Here is a 23352-nt window from a genome sequence, read left to right on the forward strand (position 1 = left end):
CTGCACAGGGTCATGCATAGAGATCAGCCCTAGTGTCAGACCAATTGATTTTGAGCGTTATCAATGATCCTTGCGGATACATGAAGTCTGAAGCTGGTCATCCCCAGCGCCAGGTGTGCTGAACAAATGCTAAAGACCATTCGCTTCAAATCACAGGGAAATTGTCCTCTGTGATTCTGTGACAGAGTGTTATATGACTATGTGGATATGAGTATGCACTGTATGTGTCAAAAGAAAGTATTTTTTTAGTGTGCGGGTCATGGTGCAAGGCGCACAGGACCCCAGAGGAAGACAGATTTATGGAAGCGTTTGTCTCCATCTGTTGGAGACAGACTATAAACTCTTACCATAAAGCATCTCTCAGATATGTGCATAAATAACGTACATACTGTACTTCCATAAATATTCACACACCCTGACCCAAAACCTTAACCCTGCTCTCATATCTTATAATGATCTCTTCAACAACATAAAACATGATGATATATGCATTAAATCTAGTTGTGAGTATGAAGTCCTTCATTTGCTCAGTCTTTGTAGATTTGCTGAGGCAACTCAAACGTTGCATTAAAGTCCGTGCACAGCTGAATGTTACCCTACTTATCTCTGTTACCTAACTGGAGTAATTAGGGGCTGTTGTAAGTGCTTTTTCATGTGCCTCATTCTGTTGTAATCAAAGACCGCAGAGGCCCACAGACATGGACTGCTTGCAACACATAAGGAGAACTAATAGTGTATTGTCATGCAAACTACTCTTGTACATGAGAAATGAGTCTCTCTCATGCTTCAAGGAGGAAATGCAAAAATAATTTATGACTGCATTGAGCAATATGAGTAATATGAGACAATGAAATGTAATATTGAAGTGTTTTTGGCTTTGGGATTTGGAAAGACAATACAAGAAATAAAGAAGGGAGAAAAAAAATTATACATTTTGATTTGTTTCACTGTCATATTATATTTATTTATCTGTGTACACTTGTGGTTGATATTTAAAGCTGAATTTTCAGCAGCCATTACTTCTGTTTTCAGTGTCACGTGATCTTTTAGAAATTATTTTAATATGCTGATCTATGTTAAAAAATAGTTGTGGTGCTAAATATTTTTGTGAAAACAATTATACATTTTTTCAAGATTATTTGATGAACAGAAAGCATGATGAACAGATGGGAAATAGGAATATTTGATAGTGTAACTTTTGCTCTATTTGTTATATATATGTGCCAATTTGAAGCCAGTAATTATATATATATTACTGGATTCAAACTATTGAAAAGTAGTGATTGTGATGTGCAAATGGTTCTGTAGATCAGTAGTATCTGTAAAGTGTCATCCACAAAAATAGACAACTTAATATTTTTATATTAACTTGTAATTTTAAGGGTTTAACAATGCATACTAACAGGTAGGAATCACTATCTTAATAAATCAAAGACAAAAAAAAAATCACATTTTAATTTTAACCATTTATTTTGACATCATAAAACAAAAGAACATTTTTTCCAATGTAAGAAAAATAACTGTGATTTAATCAAGTGCACTTCAACAAAGTGTCTGTAGAAGCTGTACACTTTGCTTTGTGAAGTGAAGACATGAATCAAAAAAATATATATAATCCATCTTCAGGATAAGGCTTTAAGGTGGGATGTTTAGACAGCCTGTGTCATGTGAATGCATTCAATTGACCTCCATTTCAAGCATCCTGTAAATCCTTTCCCGATTGAGTCAGATTAAAAACAAAACCAGAATTCTGTCATTTAGCCACTTCAAGCAACTCCCTAACTCAAAATGTTAAACATAATTTGAGAGTGTGAACATTTTGTGCCAAACCCTTCTGCCAAATGTGCAGCTGCTGAGGTTTCCATGTCCTTTACAACAAACAAGTGGTCAATCATTTACAATATCACATTACAGCAACAATACAAAGCATACAGGAGTAAAAGACGGCACATAGACGATATAGAGTTACGTTTAGTCAGCGGCGTGCACACATAAATGCAAATGTGCTTGTACGCGTGGACAAAACAAATTTCGACGCAAAAATACAGACAATACTTCGCACTGATGCCTAAAAAATGCACGTGCATCAAAAATGCATCACTTATGCATGTCGACATGTTAATCTAGACACCTTAGACAGTTTGTGTTCAGTCTTAGGTAGTGTTCCTTCAGTGTTATAGAAATAAAATGTAAAAATTATTAAATAAAAAACAATCACATAGCCTACTGAGAATGGGACATAAATACAAAATGACCAAGCAGCATTGTGATTCATTGTTATACTATTGACATCATCAAGCCATATAGTGGTACAACCATTTCCATTTAATCTTCCCAGTATAATTACACTGTTTACAATGTATACACTGTGTAACATACAATCGGATACATATGAATAAAAGGCAATACATAGCAGGACAGTTTGTGCAAACCACACGGGTTATCAACAGCAGATGGCAGTGTTTCTCCTTCCACATATCCATTCACAAAAGGGTGTGTTCTTCATCTGAAGCCAACAGCGCCAGCAAACACATATTTACGTTGAAATTTTCAAATATGCTTATTCAAAATGCGTCATTGTTGCTTTTTGAGGTTAAAAGTTGCTGCTAAAAACTCAGGCAGATTTTGTTTGCCATTGGCACAGACCATCCTCATTAGTTCACGTTTGTTTGTGACGGCACACAGGGTTCCATAGCTACAGTTGGTTAGGTTGTATAAAGCCTAGGTCTCCAGATTATAATAAAGGAATGTTTATAGTTTGAATGCTTTCATACATATAAGTATTTGTCCATTTGAAATACTCTTAGACAAAAACCCAAGGATAAAATGACTATGGGTTAGATAAGTAGCTACAATAGTATGGATGCTGTGAGGTAGCCTGCAACAATGTTAGCTGTGAAAACAGACTTTGATCCTCTAATTGTCTAATACAACAAAAAAATATTTTTAAAAAGAAAACAATATAGCAAAACACACCACCCTCCATCACAGTGAAAAGAAAAACAGGATAATATGGAAGCTTTTAGCTAACAATAATGTGTATGAAGCAAAAATTGTGTCTTATGGGTGAATGTGCAATGGCATTCATGGTGTTTTAAAGTAAAGTGAATGTTGACAACAATATATTAGATATTTCTATTGTTAATAGATACTGGTCATACACAAATATTATGGACAGGTCATATACATTCATATATGTCAACATCTAAATATGTAAATACAAGTATAGGCTATATATCTGGAATATAGAAATATAAAAAAGAGGCATAAGTAGTGCTTTGTGTTATAATCTAGCCTACGATTTGTACTATTATTTCCCCTCAGTAATAAATATGCAGAGGCCCAGGGGCTATTAATACTGTATTAGATTGATCAAATTTGACAAACGAAATTAGATTAATTCAAAAAGCTACATGTTTGAAACTGGCGCATGCACTTATTCCAAATGAAGTGATGTTGGTTCATGAGATATCATGAGAAATCTCATAACTTTAAGGAATCTAAACTTCCTCCTCAGTCCAATAACACCCTTTACTAAAGCCAAGCTACAAAAATGTCTCATTCTGAAATGTTTAACATTTAAGATGCCAATACTTTAACATTTACACATCAACATGGCTCAGCCAGTCCCAGAAAAGCTATATGGGCAAATAATGATAGACACTGTTATTTCTAAACAGAATAGAATAATCATAATAATGATAAGAGAAATGTTTTGTGTTGTTGTTGTCTGCCTGCATTTCAGTCTGATCTGAAAACGGCACATTTCAATGTGGGCCATTGAGTGAACCTTTTGCAAAGATGCCGTTATTGAAGGTCAACCATCGGTAACTCATCAATCTAACTAGTTTCATGCTAAGAGGATGCTTACATAGAAGTCTTAAAGGCACAGCAGCAAAAACGGCCTGTTTAATTGGATTAACGTTATAAGTGGACCTCGGGGGAAATTATTAAATGATAAAAATATGTATGATATGACCCCTTTAAAACCTGAAACAAGCCAGGAATGCAGCAAACCGAGTCAATTCCCGTGCTAAAGCGATGCTGTTAAAAAGACAAAGCTGAGCCCGAAGTAAACCTATCTCATTCAACAGCTACCTTTAAATATCTACGCTCCACATGCTTTGCACTCCTTCCTCTGATCTTTGAACTAGCAGTATAAAGGCGCACAAAGCCTCTGGGGTAACAAACCTTGTGTAAGGGCACATCATTAGGCAGTTGGCATGGCAGAGGCTCTCCACCTATCGGACGTGTCTCTCTGGTCAAGGCTGACTGTGATCTTGTGGTGGACAAAATGTGGCATGAGACTTGGCAGTGAGAGACAGTGATTCCAGAGTAAAGAGATCTAATGGGGCTGATTCATTATCACTGGTGCATAGAACCGGGTTTGTAGCGTCTGTTGAAGCCGAGCTATACGGTTGGCTTTTTGATTGTATGCTATACCATTTGTGGAATGTTAATTTATCTCATGTTAAAAGAGTGAATGGGTTGTGTGCTGGTACACAACAGTTTTGTCCTCCTGTTTAGTCCTGATTAAAAATGCTGGAAAGCCATCAAAAATCTGGCCGTAGTTCTGTAAATGAGTTAAAAGGTGTATTTTCGTGCTTTTTTTATACCTAAATATCATATTCCCCCACATACAAATAGGAATGGATTAAACAATCGCAGTATTTCTGGCAAATAGGAGCCCGTAGGATGATTGTGCTCTACTTTACAGATGATGATTGGGCTAATCTGCTCCAAAAGTTGAATTTGTGAGATATACAAATAGTTGGCAATTGGAATGCTTTAGGTGTACCTGGTGAAACACAGACACTGATTATCATGGGAAATATGCAAAAGCAAAACAGTTGTGATGACATATAAAATGCTACCCTTGCCCCTTCTACAGCCTTAATTATTCAGTAAATGTCCCTTTACCAGCCAGCTGGATGCAGGAGTAACTATTCAGGATACTGACAACACCTCAGGTGACTCTGTGTGTGTGTGTGTGTGTGTGTGTGTGTGTGTGTGTGTGTGTGTGTGTGTGTGTGTGTGTGTGTGTGTGTGTGTGTGTGTGTGTGTGTGTGTGTGTGTGTGTGTGTGTGTGTGTGTGTGTGTGTGTGTGTGTGTGTGTGTGTGTGTGTGAATACACTTTGCATACCTCCATGCATATGCTCTGGATGTATGAATACATTCTGTTAATATACTTGGAAAGGAAATATTGTGCACACTAGTTTGACTGTGTGCACCTGTGAGTATATGTGGGGGGTAGAGCACATTCGATCATTTGGTCTTCAACTTGCCCTCCTTCGCCAGCTTTTCGTTGAGTTGGCATAGCTGGCACAGGAATCCATCATTCGGGCCGATCTCTCTCTTGTGTCTTACTGTAGCTGTGGCAACTCGTACATCCATATTGTGACGGAGCATGAGGTAAGCGATGACGATGGTGGGCGAACGGCTGTAGCCCTCCCGGCAGTGAACATACACCTTTCCTAGAAGAGAAATCATTGAAAAAACGACTTAAAAAGGCAGTGTTTGGAGCGCTACCCAAGATCTCATCCTTTGAGGATACAAATGTGGCCTCTGCCGCAACATCCGTTTTATATACTACATTGCGAACCTTCTCAAGTCAAGTCAACCTTCAGACCAATTCCCATCCAAACATGCAAACACACACGTACACATCCATTATTGACCTGCCCACTCTCCAGGAGGAATTCACCTTGCCAGCCCTAGCTGTGCTTATTTGGCAGATACAGCAGAGGATCTGAAACCTGATGCCTCCTCCACCAGCAGCCCCACTTACTTATGTTCTCCCGTGAGTCTTTGTGCTGTTTATGTGTCAAGGAGATAGTCTTCATTGATTCCTAAATCTCTGCTCCCTGTAGATCAATGTAGAGCTATATATTTTCAAAATCGACTAGCCAGTTGGTAAATTTAAACAAAACATTAAGGATGTCCTGTATACAGTAACTGTGCATGTTCACATAGGACACTTTCTTGGGCGGGTTGCACCAGCTGGTACAAATCTTCTTGCTCGGATGGACAGTATAAATAACATTTAATACTGACAGTATAAAATAATATTTAATGTCTTTAAGTCCATTCGCAGCCAGTGATATTTCTCAGAATTTTTTTCTTTCTTTTTTTTCTGATGTGTTCTTATTAACTGCTTTAAAATACATGCTGTTAACCAAACCACTGTCAAATCATTTAAATTAAGAGTAAGAATGAAAACAATATTATCTAACATAACCACAGTGAATAACTGTATAAGGCAAATTAAGTTGTATGCGCATGCCTTAAAAAAAGCATAAATCTGTATTCAGATTTCAGAATGAGCACTTTGACATTTGCAGTATGTGTAGCTCACTCACAGTTGTAATAATCAGGGAAAAATCACAACATTTAATAAATAATCATTAATATGCTAAGGGAATTTGCTTTGTAAAAATGTAGAGGTAGACTTACAGATATAAAAAACGCTTGTTTGGTAATGTTTACTCATTGAAATCAGATGTCATGAGAAATTCAGTTCTTTATTATTAGTAGTATATTTAAGATTGTAACCATGGCCTCTATACTTTTGATAGTAATGTGTTGTTATAATATTGCATCACTCCCTTTAAGAAGTAACTAATTACTTTTTATGGAAAGTAATATGTTATGATACTTTTGCATTGGTTTTTCTCGCCTGGGCTAGGCATATTTTATTTTATTAGGGCCAGAGCATCGATGGTGTGAGGACCCTATTGGAATTGCTCTATGTTTATTTAATGTTTTATTTGTATAGGGACAGATACAATAAACATACTGTAGATAAAAGTGTGACAACAGCCACCCAATGCGTGTATCATAGTACTTGTACAGGTAGCTAAAGCTAATTTGCAACACGTGTCCCTAGAATAACAAAAAATATATATTTTTTGGCAAATGTAAAGGCACCATAAGTGAAATGAATTGGCCTCAGTCAGAAGGAAATGCAAATTCATGCCTAAACAGTAGAGGGCACAGCTCAAACCTTTAATCTGTAGATTACCATTCTGGATTGCAGAAGAATAGGACACAGGAGAATAAAGTTCAACACTCTTAAAGGTACAATATGTTAGAATTTTCTAATAAAATGTCCAAAAATCACTTGCACAGTGTGATATATTTCCTGCAGTTGTGTACTTACAATATCCCAAAAGTTCCCAAAGATTTTTAATTTCAGAGAAATTCCGATTTTAAATAATTGGGCATCCTGGAATCCCTGTTCACTTGTCGCCTGTCACGTGACTGACGTAATATCCGCGTTATCCCTGGTTTCTGCTCAAGTACTGCCATAGTAACCATGGCGACAGACGTGGACAACTGCGTAGTGCGTAACGTCTAACTGCATGCTGTTGTTGTTTCGTTCAAACATTATGGACCGTGGCAAGCAGACTTTTGGGAAAAAGGAGAACTAAAACGAGGATCAATATCAGCGTGGCGTTTTCGAGATGCCGAGAGCTTCACGTCCTTGACAAACTTCGACTCGACAGAGGATCAATATTACATGTACTTCTTACATGTACTTTACGCTCTTACATGTACTTTATTAGACAGTTGAGCAAATGTACATAAACCTAATCAATGTTATATAGTTCGACATGATGAAATGTTAGAATATGATCTGTATGTTATTCTAATGTTGATCTAGCTTACTGCTAGTCTCATATAGCCAACAAACGAACACATAGAATAACATTATAACTTTAAACACTCAAATGCAGTTTAGTGTGATAGTGTAGACCTAATGAAACAGCGCTGCGTTACCTCACAAGTTTCATTTGTCTAATAAACTGACCTGTGTGAGTAGTAATTCTGCACTTGCGGGTAGTTCGATAGAATTAAATGTCCTTATCCCTTTATATCCGCGGGACTCGCGTTTGGCGCTGATATCTGTCTCTTATTAGCAATCGTGCTCTGCTTCATACCACATAAAAACATAAATGTATTCACTCATCCATAAACATTATTAGATCCATCGGCTTGACAAGTTCCATAATTCCGCAGGAAATTTTGCGTCATCAACCTACGCCTTTGTTATTGTAAGAGGTTAGCGACCCCTAGCGGCGAAAAAAATTACATATTATATCTTTAAGCCTTTTCCCCAATGGCACACTTCATATGCACTTTCGGTCCGGTGGACTCACAATGGCTGCTGCGTACGCGTGTCCGTTAAGTCCATGAAACTGTAGAGCGTCCAATTTGTCATTTTAGGTTTCAGAAGGGGACTCGCGAGTGGTCGATATGCACGCTCGATGCGCACTTTTGCCGAGCCCGAATTGAAGCGAGCTCCGTAGCAGACTTCTACCCTACAGTCAAATCGGCTTTACGTCACGAAAGTGCAGACTCGTAGTAAGGCCGCGAGTGTTTAGGGTGCCCTTTGGGACAGGGCCTTACTTCAGAAAAAATTTATTACAATTAAAAAATAACACAAATGTGATGTTTATCCAAAGTAATTTTTTCATAATATTGCCATGTATGATTGAATTGGATCATCAAAGGACTGCGGCAAAGACATTGTTTAATAAAGTTAGATTAAATACATATAGTATATTTGTGTTAATAAGCATTTAATTATTGCAGGTTTGCAAAATATTCTAAGTTTGCATTTCACTGTTTTTATTTAATTTAAAGAATATTGAACCTGTTTTGGTGCAAGTGTGATGAGTAAAGGCATGCTCACATTTAGTCTAGAATAACAATAACCATCAAATTTGTACAGCGCACCTCACTCTCGATTTCTCTCAACATGGGATGGGGAGAGCTGTAATAAATGGAAAACAAAGTGACTTGCGTAACTTATTTGAAAAAGTAACTCAGATATTTCATTCTAAACTGAAAAGTACTGCATTACTTTACTATTTACTTGAAAAAAGTAACTGATTACCTAACTCACGTTACCCCCAATACTGACCATAGCAACGTGAATGGCTTCTCAACAAATGAACTAAAACATTTTACTTTTAATTTGACAGACTATTCTACTGTCATCCACATAAAATGCATTTTTGCTGCTTTGACGGACTATTGCGTTCACGTCTTTTCCATCTCGCATAACACGGTTTTCTAAAAAAAAACAGCCCTCAAGTTAAAAAAAGTTAAACTTTTAACAAACGTATTTCTAAACCTTACAGTTTTTTCTCATTCCACTGCCCTGCATGTCACATATTTAAACGCAAAAAAAAAAAAAAAAAATTGTGTGAATGACATTACCATCTAAACTATACTAACTTTGGCTTCTCAATTCTCATCACTGAAACATAAAATTCCAAGTCAACTGCTCAAGATAATTAATAATTTTCGGCTCACCGTAGTGAATAGGGGTAAGGCAAAAAAAAGTGTTTTTAGTACTCGGAATCCTGCTACATAAAATCCTCCGCAGTGCACCTTTAAAGCACCTACACTTAAAACAAGAATGGATCTAAGACTAGTCGACAAATCGGCCATCGTGACCCACCCCAATGCAGAGCATATTTTTAAAACCGATTCAGAGTGACTCAGAGGCAGCGGGAGCTCTCAGACCTTCATCCCTCCCACTGCTCATTGTGATTCAGCCTGCAAATTCACCAGATGACATCAAGCCCACTGTAAGTATGGCTGTCGCAAATGTCACAGCTGAGCTCAGCCGGTCTGCGAAATGGCAGCATATATTCTAGAGGTTTTTGTTTCAGCTTAAGCTCTCAGTGAAAAGATTAGTGTCCTCCCTCGACCCAGGCATGGCGTCTGATTTACCGCTTACTGGGCTCCTGCTGCCAAGATGACTTGCAATTAAGATGCTTTATAATTGCTCCTCTGTGTTAGAGATGGCATAAAATCCATGCCATAAAAGATGGGTTTAAATGCACCAATTAAAACGACTGGTGTGAGATATCTAGGGATAAAATGTGTGTATAGGGACTACCAGATCCACTTTGGGATACATTATCCATGGATACATATAACATTTCAATAAATTGAAATACTGTATTCTTTCCTTTCATTTATTACATCCTGACAAAGCATTAAAAAAAGACAGTGATACATACAAGAATGCTTGCATAAGGGAAAAGGGTTGGTGTAAAAATAAGTATCTTGCCTTGTTAGAGAAAGGTCAAGTTATAAATGCCACAGCATAGTCATGCATGTAATTTATCTCCGCAAAGACATCACTGGCTTACTTCATGAATTATTAAGAATCTGTGTTATTTTAAAGGGATAGTTCACCCAAAAATAAAAATTCGGTCATTAATTACTCACGCTCATGTCGTTCCGAACCGTAAGACTTTCGTTCATCAGAACACAAATGAAGATCTTTTTGATGAAATCTGAGAGCTTTCTGTGTCTCCACAGACAGCTACACAACTACCACTTTGACACTTTGATGAAAAAGTTCATAAAGAGATCGTAAAAAACGAATCCATATGAATTGAGCGGTTTAGTCCAAATTTTATGAAGAGACACAATCGCTTTATACAATAAACATTGAATTTAAGCTTTTATTCACATATGAACATTCATCAACTCACACATCAGTTGTGGGAAACGGAAGCTCAAGCATGTTCACTTGACGAGCGAGAACCAATGAGGTTCATTCTTGTGTTTCGCAGAGGTTTGTTCTTGCACGTCAAGCCGGATCGGTTGAGCTGCTGTTTATGTTCGCTGATCAATTATATGTTAATAAAAGCCTTAATTAAATATGTTAATCATATAAAGCGATCGAGTCACTTCAGAAAATATAGATTAAACCGCTCCATTCATATGGATTAGTTTTACGATCTCTGTATGAACTTTTTGAAGCATCATAGTAGTTGTGTGCCAATGGAGGGACAGAAAGCTCTCAGATTTCATCAAAAAGATCTCCATTTGTGTTCCGAAGATGAACGGAAGTATTGCGGGTTTGGAACAACATGATGAGGGTGAGTAATTAATGACAGAATTTTCATTTTTGGTTTAACTATCCCTTTAAAAGGACTGAACAATATATATGTAATATCTTGGGATAGTCTTATTGGTGATTGGTAAATGCTTTCTTTATAATAGGTCCAAAGAAGACCAAAAAAAAGAGAGAAGAGGGACCAACCTTTTCCATGTGCCATAGCCTTATCAATGAAGTCTGCCGCTTCCTCAAAGAAGGCACTGATGTTGAACTGCTCAGTGTCATTGGCCTGTATGCCGTGGTACGTGATCCCAGTTCCTGTGTAGAACCCTGCATTGGTGTTCACATGCATAAAAGAGTTTCCCTCTGCGACATTCAGTATGTGTGTCACACCCGCCCGCTGCAGACGCATCACATTCTGTGCCACAAACCTGGGGAGCAGAAGCAGAGCACGTGTGAGACTCACCTGGAACACACAAACCAATTTTGTAATGGTTTATGATAGTGTTGTAGTTGAGACCAGCTTGAGTCAAGACCAAGACCAGAAGTGTGTTGAGACCGAGTCAATGAAACCTACAGCAACAAATAGATGTGCCCGTGTTCAGTATAAAAAAGTAAGAACACGAAACAACAATCTTAACGGTAGTGATGTTCATAAACATTACTAGGTCAACCTGAACTAAGAGAGCCAACTAATGATGACCAACAAGTCGGAAGTTGGTCATCACATTTTTTTTTTTTTAAATGATGCAAATGAGCCGTGCTCAAAATTCAACATCTACCAATAGGAGTGAAGACACTGTTCTATACAATTTTTATCTGCCCAGTGACAAGTTATAAAAATGAATGGCAAACCATGCCATAGAAATTGTTGCCATTCATTTCTGGCAGCAAGAAAACTTTGTCTTTGACAAAAATAAAATAAAAATAAAGTCCCGTTCCTGTTTATTTTAATATACATGCTCAATTTATGTCGCCTGCCTCCATAAATGCTCAAGCTCTTTAAAGCAGGATGGATTCTGAATCATTTATCAGCTAATAAAAATCATTTTGAATGTGATTCCAATTGTTGTGGTGTAAACTCTGCTATTATTTTAAATTGATAAAGATTTTTAAAACTAGTTAGTCCTTTGTGTGAACAAGCCATAACATCTTATTTTTACCAGCACTATCTCAATTGTAAAATCGCTGCCAGTGTAAACAGAGCATTATTCGCTAATATATTTCTAAAGGTATAGGCCTAGATTAAAATGTAATGCCATTTCTCGTGTTCTTTTCTTTCACTGCTGAATCATTCATTCTTGATGAACTGTTACGTAACCCCTTATGTTACGTACATGTTTACGCATTAGCGATAAACAATGGCAATCTGCACGTTCTCAGTTTGTAGTTCCAACAAACCCAAGACCCTGCCAACCCCACCCCAAAGCCTCAACTACAGAACGGTCTGCTGTGTCTAGTTTGAGATTGATTGGAGTGAATTGTGGAGCCGCTTTTGGTTGGCAGAGATGTCGGCCGATGTCAGAGGGCCCCTGGAGACAGCAGTGTTCTAAACCAGAACAGACACACCAAGGAAATCTTGGCTGCCGCCCAGAGGCATACAAAGAGCCATAGGCGTCCAGCGTAGTGCCCAAAAATAGGACTTTAAGTCCACAGAGAGAGAAAACAAGAGATGAGAAGAGAGCGGAGCAGAATGCTCTGCAATGTAGTTGCATTGTCTGTATTTTGCTTTAGCACCTGGAACTCTTTCATCTTTGTCTGCTAAAAATCCAGCCTCTTTATGTCTCTCTCGTCCACTCCTCAGCGCTCCCCTAACACCTTACAATGCCGAAGATGAATGACTGCACACATATAATGGAGAATATATATAGGCCTAGTATATATTACCTAATACAATTAAAATACTTACCTAAAATTATATATGACACTGTATTTACACAGTATTTAAAAAATAAAAAACCTAAATAAAGATAAAATGTGCAGCCCTTTTGGTTTATAAGTGGAGGATATGTAGCGGCCCATCAGTCTCTGTTTCTGCCAGCAGCGGAGGCTCTTCAGTGGTGATGAAGTGATGGACTCTGATGTGCCGCCCAACGCCCATAATTCAAACTCTCCCCTAACCAGTGAGTCTGTCTATATGGAGCCTTTACAGATTGTGGTCATATTTCTCCCTGTGTTTGTATGTGTGTACGCGTGTGCGCGTGTGCATGTGCGTGCGTGTGTGTGTATGAGAGAGAGAGAGAGAGAAACAGAGAGTGAGAGAGAAACAGAGAGTGAGAGAGAAACAGAGAGAGAGAGAGAGAGAAACAGAGAGAGAAAGTGTTTGCTTTGCATCTTGTTCACCTGTCCTGCACTCTGTTCACTGCAGTCCCTTCACATGCATTATTAATGTAAGTCTTACAAAGGGTGGTGTGCAATAAAAAAAGTGGCCCATTGCCCCATACTGCACCTTTACATATGGTAAAAGGTTCAAATCGCACTGGAGGTTACTTTTAACATGAACTGATAAAAAATTGTAGTAGTGACAATGACGCACAAATGCTGAAAACATTATTAAAGCAGCACAAGTAAACTTTTAGGATTTATATATAATCATAATTCCTTTATGTTACAAAAGACGGTATCATTTAGGTCATATCCTACAGTCATAACACTAACTGAATAATAACTACAAAGATTTGGCAGAAATTGGCACACTCTTATATCTGCACTCAGTTGCACTGCACTCAATCTGAACAAACAACAACAGTGCAGTACATCCTGTACACAATGTGGACATTCAATCTTATCTAGATGGGTAATTATGGATGGGATCATCAAATTTCAAACATAATCGTTTTGTAATATTAGTCCTAATATACAACATTGTAAACCACTGTGCAATATAATACAAGTGCAAAATGTACCTTTTTGTGCATACCGTGCATATTGTGTAAAAAAAAAAACAGCAGGATTTGTTGTGCACGGTGTACTTGTCTATAAAGTGTATTGTTTGAATTGTATCATATGTGTGTTTTGTTTATATTGTAGACTAAATCTATGTAGGCCTATGTATGTAATATATCTATCTATCTGTCTGTCATATTGAATACAAATAAATCTGGAAGCTACAGACACGATACAGACATTAGCAGCTCGGTGTGAATGTTTTGTCAATATCTACAAATGACCATATGTAAATTCCTGCTGCTCGTAGGAGCACAGGCACATCAGACTGTTGTTTTATGCTCAAATTGATTTGTTGTTACAAAGAGATAATGTGCTTGTTCTATAGTTATCCAATACAATGATGTTCAGGTAAGCTGATTTATTAAACAAATAAGTGATACTGAGGAAGTCACTCATAAAACATAATACAGTCTATGTCCAAGATGTGTGTTGTTTACAGTCTTGCGATTGCAATTAATGCATAAAACAATACTCCAACCATTCAAAATAACAGTTACCATTACTAGCTCAGTTTCATTATAGAAATAAACCTTTTTTTTTTTTGCTCAGCATATTTGAAAACCTACTAGCATTCTGGAGCTAATTCAAATTATATTATGTTAAATAGTTTACTAAATTGTTTCTAAAATGACTATTACATTAAATATTTCCTTTTTCTTGTCATTCATATTAGTCACAAACTACCTGTAGGAACAAATATCTCTGAGAACTAATCCGACTGATGTCATGATGACTGATTTCGTCTTGTGATGTCTCTGATCTGCCTCAAGTTTTTGCAAACCACCTCTGAGCAGTTCTCCTTTAGTGAGTGCAGAGAAGGGATGTGAGTCTTTGAATTGCCAGCAAACTGATTCTAGTTTAAAACTCTCTGAAGTAATTCAAAAGCTATTTGATCCGATGCACTCAACATCCATTCGATTCAAACTTTTTAATTAAACTATACAGTAATAAAAAATAAAAAAAAGTACTTTAGACTGTTTTCTGCACCAAAATAAATGTATAAGGAAAATCAATGTTGTCCGTGCGCGTTACTTTAAAAATGTATTCCAGGAACAAATCAATAACTAAAAATGTACCTATTTTGTTAATGTTAATGAATGTTAATGTTAATTGTTTAAAGGAGAACTCCAGCGCAAAATGAACCTTTGGTCTAATTACACATTGTTACCTAGTCAACCGTTATCTGAGATTTGTTTTCATGATTATCGAATGTAAATAGTTTTATCTCTAAAAACAGTTTAGCCTATAACGCTAGTATAACGCTAGTATATGGGGCATAGAGTAATGACAAATAAAAATCGCTTGTTAATACCACTAACAAGGCTCAAAATAGCCCCACACTAACACGGTAGCATAATGAGGGTCCCTACATGCAAACCGAAGCATTGAGAACTTTGACAGTGTCCAGACAGTTTAATAAGAAGATATTTTATACATACAGTCAACTTCACATATACAAGCAGAAGCCATCTTTGAAAAACAGACTCGATCAGTCGATCAACGAAACGCAGATCTAAATGCGCTGGACCATATGAGATTCTACACAGTTTTTCCGCATGTCATGTGATACATTTTTTTTTTTTATTGTCAATTTTGATTTCATGGTAACTTTAGCACCTGAAAATAAGTTACACAATCTGACTACCTTTATAAACTTTTGTGTTATCTTAAAACCAAAAATAGTGGAGACAGTGGACGTGTCACGGATTTTGAGTCCAAAATCACAATTATACAATTTTTCATAAAAGTTTATTTTCTTTAGCACATGATTCAAAGTCATCTTTCAAGATCTATGCAGTTGAATCGGCAGGAATTTTAATCTGTGAGTCGAGAAAAACGAATGACTTAAACCCCTCGTTTTCTCTTTGTATGATAGGCTAGAGGAAATATGCACTTAATATGCGTTAGTAATAATTTAATACAAAGAAACACGTGACTGATGTAAGACTGAAGCGATTTTGTAACCAGTGATCTCAGAGATAGCAAGATGTTACCGATAGAGGACAGTCGTGGAGAAAAGCAGCTTGCAGACTCGCTATGTAAACGTTATCAAAAATCTCCTGTGGCTTCGTGATTGTTCTCATAGGTGGAGAGGTGACACACTCCATTCACTGGTTTGTTGTTTCGCACCTAGACAATGTAAAAGATTCGGCTATTCACTGGGAGGTTTTATTTATTGATCCAGTTACAGATCAATTGCCAGTGCCACCTCACAAATCAACACATTTGACCAAGAGCTGAAAGCAGATACCTGTCCGTGTTTTCCTGCTATCAGAAGCACACAAGTCTGCATGAGATCGTTTGAACTTACGCATTGCCGATGTAAATCCTGGGAAAGACCTCGTTGAAATGTTGTGCTGGGAGGCTATAAAAACCGCTGCCGTTGGACAGCAGCTTGTTGAGTTGTTGTACAGTCGCCTCGGTGTCTGGTACGGTGACTTCCAGTGGTACCTTCGCGGGGCTGATATGCTTCTTCATGCTTCTCTCCTCCTCCAAAAGCAAAAAAAAAAAAAGAAAGAAAATGTAAAAAAGAAAGAAACAACAAGTGTCTAGTGATGAAGATGTGACAGCTTTCGAGAACCCAGCATTTTATTTCCCTCCCCTCTCGGTGTTATTTGCGAGCTTTCTGGACGCTTTCGCAGGCAGACAGACACACCCGGACTCGCCCACCGGCGGTCTGATGTGATGCTCCGGTGATGAGGTCGGTAACAGAACTGGCGGAAGATGGCGACAACGCCCCGATACACGAGTCAATGAGAGCGACGTTAAAGGGGACTCTACTCGCTCGTCGAATCCATCCACAATTCATACAGGTTAGACAGCATTTTGAACATGCATGTCGCCTGTTGTGCGTAAAACAACGTCCTTAAAGCTCATTCTCTACACGTAATCCGTTTAGTGTCTCCCATTGATCTAGTAACACTGAGCATCGACCCCTCCCTTCATGTGAGGCTAGATTTGTGTGTTAATTGATGTTGTGACCGCCAGGCTTAGTAAAAGTAATTAAGATTATTTATTTATTTATCTCTCTCCTTTATTAATCTAACAAGTGGCTTTTAACCCACATATTTTAACTCTGAAACTTAATGTCTGATTTATTCGGTCAAATTTGACAGACCCTGAAGTAAATTACAAGAGCTCCAGGGATGTTTTTATCTGGACAAAATGTGTATTACAATAGAAAGAAAGTTATCTAAATGTTGATGGAGTGACATAATTTGTGTATGAGTATAAAATGTGGGGACATAATATGGATATAGGCCCACAGCCACTTGCATGCTTTCAAGCATATGGCTCATGTTTTTTATTTGAATCATAGCCACACTGAAACTGAGATCCTTGCCAAGTTCACATATTAAGTAATTTTATATTGCCTTACAATAGCCTACATACAATACTCTAGTCATATGCATTTCATTTGAAGAAATGTATAGGCCTACTTTCCATAATTTTTCATCTTCCATCCTCGAGTATAATTTTCAGTTTTGCTGTTTCTTTTCATGAACTGCCTTAGTGCCTTGTGCACGAGTATCATTAAAATAAATTATAATGCATGGATTGTTTCATGAAAGCATGTAAACAAAAATATCCTAAATTTGTAATTATCTATTAAACCACTAGAGGGAGTAACAGTACATTTATTGGATTTTAAACAAATCTGCACAGACAGCATTTTAAAGAAATTCTCTGAAAAGCGAATTGGTTTAAGGGTCAAGACACAATGAAATAAACTATATTTTCTCTCCCTTCTTAGTCATGCATTTTATATAAATTTTTATTCTAACTTTAACTTCCTTCAGTCATGGTTTACTGTCTTAATGTTTATGTAGAGAAACAGCCTTTTCGAGAACACTGATATGACTGGAGCCCTATACATTGTATTTTATGTTTCTCAAAAATATATATATTTTTTAAGTGTAAAATATTTTTATTTGGCCAAAACATTACTGAGTGAAAAAAAAAAACTCCTGAATTTACGAAACTAAATACAGGTGTTAAGATATTTTAATTTAAGTACATAAGTGAATGTATTTCACTTATGTACTTAAATTAAAATACCTTAAGGGAAGCGAGCAGTAGTGTCTTAATTGCAGCTGTCTTATGGAAAAAAAAACTCAGCTTTTCACAGAATCCAATAGACGACGTTGGCCGAACAGCTGTTCAATGAGAGGGAAGTGTTTAGAGCTGGTCTTGTGTCCAATAACAGTTGACCTCTGCTGTGACCTTCTGTTCTACAGTTGCATAAATACAATCAATCTGACTGGTTAGTCTGTGATTATATTTTGGAGCGGCAAGCTTAATGTTACTGCGAGGACACTTTTTTATTAGAATGTCAAGTCTAAATGTCATTGTCTGCATACTCATTGTGACTTTGCCCTGTAGATGACATGATATTACAATATTTGACATAAAGCCAGCCATTTTCTGTTGCCATAGCAATAAAATGAGCTGCCATGCAAGTCCATAGCAACGAGACTATCAAAAAGATGCCTAAGATGCCAATTTATTTCACTTGTGTTTACATTTCTTACTGAGAGAGTTCTTGTGTGGATTTCTCTTCGTAAAATATAGCCAAGGGCATGATTTGAATATTTTGGAAGTAATCTAGGGTTGGAGGAAGGACTGCATCAGTTCAATTGTCTTTTTATTGACAACTTGGGACTCTGTGTGTCCATCCAATTAATCCAGGAACAAACTAAACCACCTGAGACCCTGACAACACAACATAATGCATGCATGATTTTTTTAACATAATTATTTATATTGTTGTAATCACTTTTATGTCGCATAAAATAATATTTTCTACAGAAAATGTTGTCAATTTGTAATCTTTTAAAAGAAACATTTACAAAACATTTATAACTAAATACGATATCTAGTAAATACAATATATATATAAAAAAAATATAAAATAATTATGTTTTATAGAGTTATGTTAAAGCTGTACAATTTCGAGCTTGTTGCAAATTTTAAATTGTCATTTATAAACTTACAAATATAAATATTAAATGTATACATATGATTTCGTGCAAATATAATTATTTATACCAAATATAAAATAACGTTTTATTATGAGCTTTGTGCATTTGGGTTGTGTAGACCTGTATGTTTCTCAAAGGGACATAATGCATGTTACCCCAGGGAGCAACATGCCCTCATACCAAATCAGCATGTTTGCTCTGAGATCCATAGGGAATGTGACTACACCATTTGCATTCTGATTAGTTGGAGCAATACATATATATATTGCATATATAAAACAGTCTGCTTTGAACCCTCAGATTGAAGTTAAATGTCTCCTCCAAATGCATATGTGGCTCTATTGTTCTTCATCTAGTATTCATTAAAAAATCTCACTGCAGTAGTCAGTACCATGTATCATCCAGTAGGTGGCACTCAGCTCTAGATTTTTAATGGACATGTTTTATTCGTAAGTGCACTTACCCACAGAGGATGTCACCAAAGCTGAGGACGAGCTCTAAGCATGTTATTATCATAGCACATCATGTTTTGCTAAATATAACACAGCAATCATTCTGATTGTGACCTTGGCAATGGCATTTTTACTTTCAGCATTTGCTTTCATCATTGCTGTCAGATCCTTCTGGAAGAATATATTACTAATAATGACCTTCAAGAAAATACAGCCCCCTGAGACAGCACTGCACTATGGGACTCGTGCATAATCTAACCATCTGTTTGCCGAAGCACCTGGAGCAAATGACAGCAAGGAACAGAGCCTGACTTTGCAAAGAGACACCAAGAGTTTCAGAGACTCTGAGACTGACCTCCTTGACAATTGTCAGCTTGATGGGTGGCTGTGTAATGGGCGCATGAATCTATCACTTGAGAAATGAGGTCATGACACTCATGTTTGTCATTGAGATGAGGTCATCTGGTCCACAGCCGTTTAGTTGTCTGCATTAGACCTGAGGATTATAATGTTTATTTTGAGACAGTAAGGGTTTGAAAAGAGGCATTCAGTTTTCTGCATTCTGTTCCTCTTTAACTTTTAATAAACACCACACACGTTTAATAATGGAAACGTATTTAGCCTTTACCCATTACGGTTTGACCATGAGATCAAAAACCATCATGATTTTTTTAAACCCTTATAGAAGATGTTGTGTGCCCAGTACACGTGGTTACATTTGTAATTTAAATCTGTGGTGATTTGCACTTGCTTTGAACCCTCTGTGTTCCCTCTCCTGCTTCACTGGTGCATAACTAAGCAGCGGGACATTTTCTAACCTGAATAACAGGACAGAGCTCACAGAATCTCTGCACATCCTAAATGTCTCACACACTGTGTTCATCATTTATTGTGATTTATGATTTCTTTATATTTTAAGTCTTAGGTCACAGATATTTAATATAAGATCATCTGCACGTCAAATAAATTCACACTTTTATTCAGCATGGATGTATTACATTGATCAAAAATGAGAGTAAAGACATTTATAATGTTTTTTTAAAAAAGATTTCTATTTTTCTAATAAATGCTGTTCTTTTGAACTTTCTATTCATCAAATAATCCCGAAGAAAACATGTATAAGGGTTTCCATAAAAATATAAAGCTGCGTAACTTTTTTTCAACATTGATAATAATAATAAATGTTAGCAAATCAGCATATCAGAATGATTTCTGAAGGATCACGTGACACAGACGACTGGAGTAATGATGCTGAAAATTCAGCTTTGCCATCACAGGAATAAATGCCATTTTAAATTGATAAATAGAAAACTATTATCAAAAGTAATAATATTTCACAATATTGGTGTTTTCACTGTGTTTTTGATAAAATAAGTGCAGCCTCGTTGAGCATAAGAGACTTCTTGCAAAAATCTAAAAATATATATTTTTGAGATTTATTCTTTGTGCTCTAATTTTTTCTACATTATTTCTACTTTTAAATGTATTGTTGTTATTTTCTGCTATGTTGCACAGTATAGTACATTGCTCAAAATAAGTTAAATTATTAATGTTATCTTATAGTGAGTTATTAATGTATTATTCAGGGTAGGCATAGGTATTTTGTGTTAAACAGCTCTCATAAGAGAATTAAACATGTTTAACTAAACTAAATACATTTTGACAACAGATACCAGATATATTGTTGCTCAAATAAACAAGTGTCTCCAAAGTTGTCAACACAATGCTGATATAACTTGATGCAGTGGTGTGTTTTTAAAGCTGAAATATGTTGTCAAGGGAGATCCCTCATTACAAGCATAAATCTCTTCAGCTCTCGGTTTGTTTGCAGTATAAATCCCCTCTACCTTACCGCATTTTTGTAAGTTAAAGCTAAGACAACGGCACCACAAACCAAATCTTAGAAAAGTTTATCCAAAGCTCTTGGCCCTTTAATAACAGACGTCCTCTTATCAAGTACAGATATCCATAGGCGTCTTTTGTGTGTTGTAGTTATTAGAGTTCTAACAAGCATGCCAGACCAAATTAGAACAAATACAATAGTGGTCTTGTTGAACAAAAATAGCTTAGTTTTTCTTTTAAAAACTGTGGCCTATTAGTGAAAACAAACAAACAAAACTGATTCAGTAGAAGTGTTGTGATGTCTCTCTCCTATGCAATGAAACAGTCCCCATCAGTACTCGACAGTTTTCCACATCATGAGTTCAGTATGTAACCGGCCCTGAACACACAAGCCCCGATGGCTGTTTCTCAGAGCTCTCTTATGTAAGTTGAAGGCTGCACTTGTTTTCATTCTCTGAAAGGGCTGTATGTTTGTATCTTTGTTTGAATCCAAATTGATGACTGTTCTGTCACATGCGGATTCAGTCCTTGTAAGCACAGGGTTGAAATAAGGCTACAATTATCTTATGCGAGTTAAATACTTGGAAACTGTAATTATACATTTTTTGGTGGCAAATTGTATGTTTCAGAAAATACCTCGCTGCAGTTTAAGAGGAAAGATCTAGAGTGCAGATTCTGTTCCTTTAAATAAAAAGGTTCAAAAGAGCTACAGTACAATCTTCAGACTGCAACACCCTTCTGAAAGAACACAGGATGTCACACCAACAAGGCTAGACTGGTGTAATAGGCCTGTCGGAAAGAGGTTAGGCTTTATTAGGTTTGCCAAAGGGGCAAGACCATATTACCTTGGCCAAACGTCTCCGAATGGCTTAGTGTGTCTCAGTGGAAAGATTACCAGGCTTTATTGGCTAGACACAACAATAAAAAAAAATAAAAAAAAATAACCCCAGCCCCGTGAACCTATTACTCTGGATTTATTTAAAAATTCATGGGAGTTCAGCACAAGTTCAGTTCTATCTAAAGCTTTTGCAAATGTAGTGTATTATGTTGCCAAAGCCAAGTCCTGTGAAAATGCTACCCAAAATGGACCTAGAGTAATGTGGTGTTTCTCATAATGTCTTCCCTCTTTAAACAGTATGATAGGGTTGTGCAAAACCACAGCTTGGCGTAAGTGCTGTACACGTGACAGTCCATCTGAGCAGATGTTCATAACACTTAACTGATGCACTAAAAGCATTCATCTTCATTGTATTGACCAAAAAAAAAAACTTGTTTTCCACAGAAGAAATAAAGTCATAGGTTTGGAGGGACATGAAGGGGAGTAAATGATGACATCATTTATTTTATTTTATTTTTTGTGAACTATCCCTTACATTTTAGGGTCAAAAGTTCAGATTGATCTCCTTATTCAAATATGTTTGGGGAACAATAATGTCCTGAATAACAAACTATTTTGTAAAATACACATGAAGTGGAATGTTTGTCATCACATGTCACATACAATATCTAATTCATATAACATTACTGAAAATATCATGACAGTTCTGAAGAGTTTAGCATGATAATGGATATTACAGTGTTAATGTATTTGGTCATACTTCTGCTGCACAACTGCACAAATAGCATGAAATTACGCCTACAGATCTATACAGGTGGAGCTGGGGAAGGTGGAGGGTTTCAGAGGAACTCTGAAAGCACTCTGCAAACTGTTATAGCAAACACTGACCAACTATTTAATTTTTATTATTATTATTTTTTAATAGCAAGCTCATTGGCTGCAGATGCAACAGAAACCAATCAGCTTGTGCCGTGTAGTTAACAATGTAATTGTCAGCATCTAGAGTTTCATGACTTGGTACATAGAACGTAAAATGTAAATGAAATTCCTAGTTTCAGTAATTTCCTCCCCATATAATTCCAAAGTCCATCTGTGATTTTTTTTACATGCAACATCTGCTGGTTATTGTCACTGCAGCCAAGAGTGAAGCTTACAATCTATTGATTTCTACATTAGTCATATAGAGGAGAGATCGACATCTATTTTTCATTACTCTGAATCAGGATTATAACTAAAACCATTAAAAAACATTTACATTATTTGAATTGAAAATTTTAATTGAATTTGTTTTTATTTTTCCAAAGTAACATTTCTCATTTTCATTTAGCTGGATGTACTAAAATAAAAAATAAAAATTGAAATAAAAATACAACGATATAAATTTAAAAAATGACAAAAGCATAATAAATTTACTAAAACTTG

The 23352-nt window shown here is 36.6% G+C and overlaps 1 protein-coding gene across 1 annotated transcript; it reads right to left on the bottom strand.

The window, feature by feature from the left end:
• Window positions 1–1451: 1451 nt before the first annotated feature.
• dusp3a (dual specificity phosphatase 3a) lies at window positions 1452–16630 on the bottom strand. Its single transcript, XM_079596066.1, has 3 exons — window positions 16128–16630; window positions 11072–11298; window positions 1452–5474 (listed from the first exon to the last, which is right to left on the bottom strand). The coding sequence occupies exons 1-3, from the start codon at window positions 16292–16294 to the stop codon at window positions 5266–5268; spliced, it is 603 nt and encodes a 200-aa protein (XP_079452192.1). The 5' UTR covers window positions 16295–16630; the 3' UTR covers window positions 1452–5265.
• Window positions 16631–23352: the final 6722 nt, after the last annotated feature.

Source organism: Phoxinus phoxinus (genome assembly GCF_949152265.1).
Source record: "Phoxinus phoxinus genome assembly, chromosome: 21".
Lineage (NCBI taxonomy): Eukaryota > Metazoa > Chordata > Actinopteri > Cypriniformes > Leuciscidae > Phoxinus > Phoxinus phoxinus.

Excerpts from the sequence above, each read along its gene's own strand:
- dusp3a (XM_079596066.1), bottom strand. The coding sequence starts at position 16,294 with ATGAAGAAGCATATCAGCCCCGCGAAGGTACCACTGGAAGTCACCGTA. Across the intron at positions 11,299-16,127 it reads AGGATTTACATCGGCAATGC|GTTTGTGGCACAGAATGTGA; the intron begins GTAAGTTCAAAC and ends TCTGCTCCCCAG. Across the intron at positions 5,475-11,071 it reads GGCTATGGCACATGGAAAAG|GAAAGGTGTATGTTCACTGC; the intron begins GTTGGTCCCTCT and ends TTTCTCTTCTAG.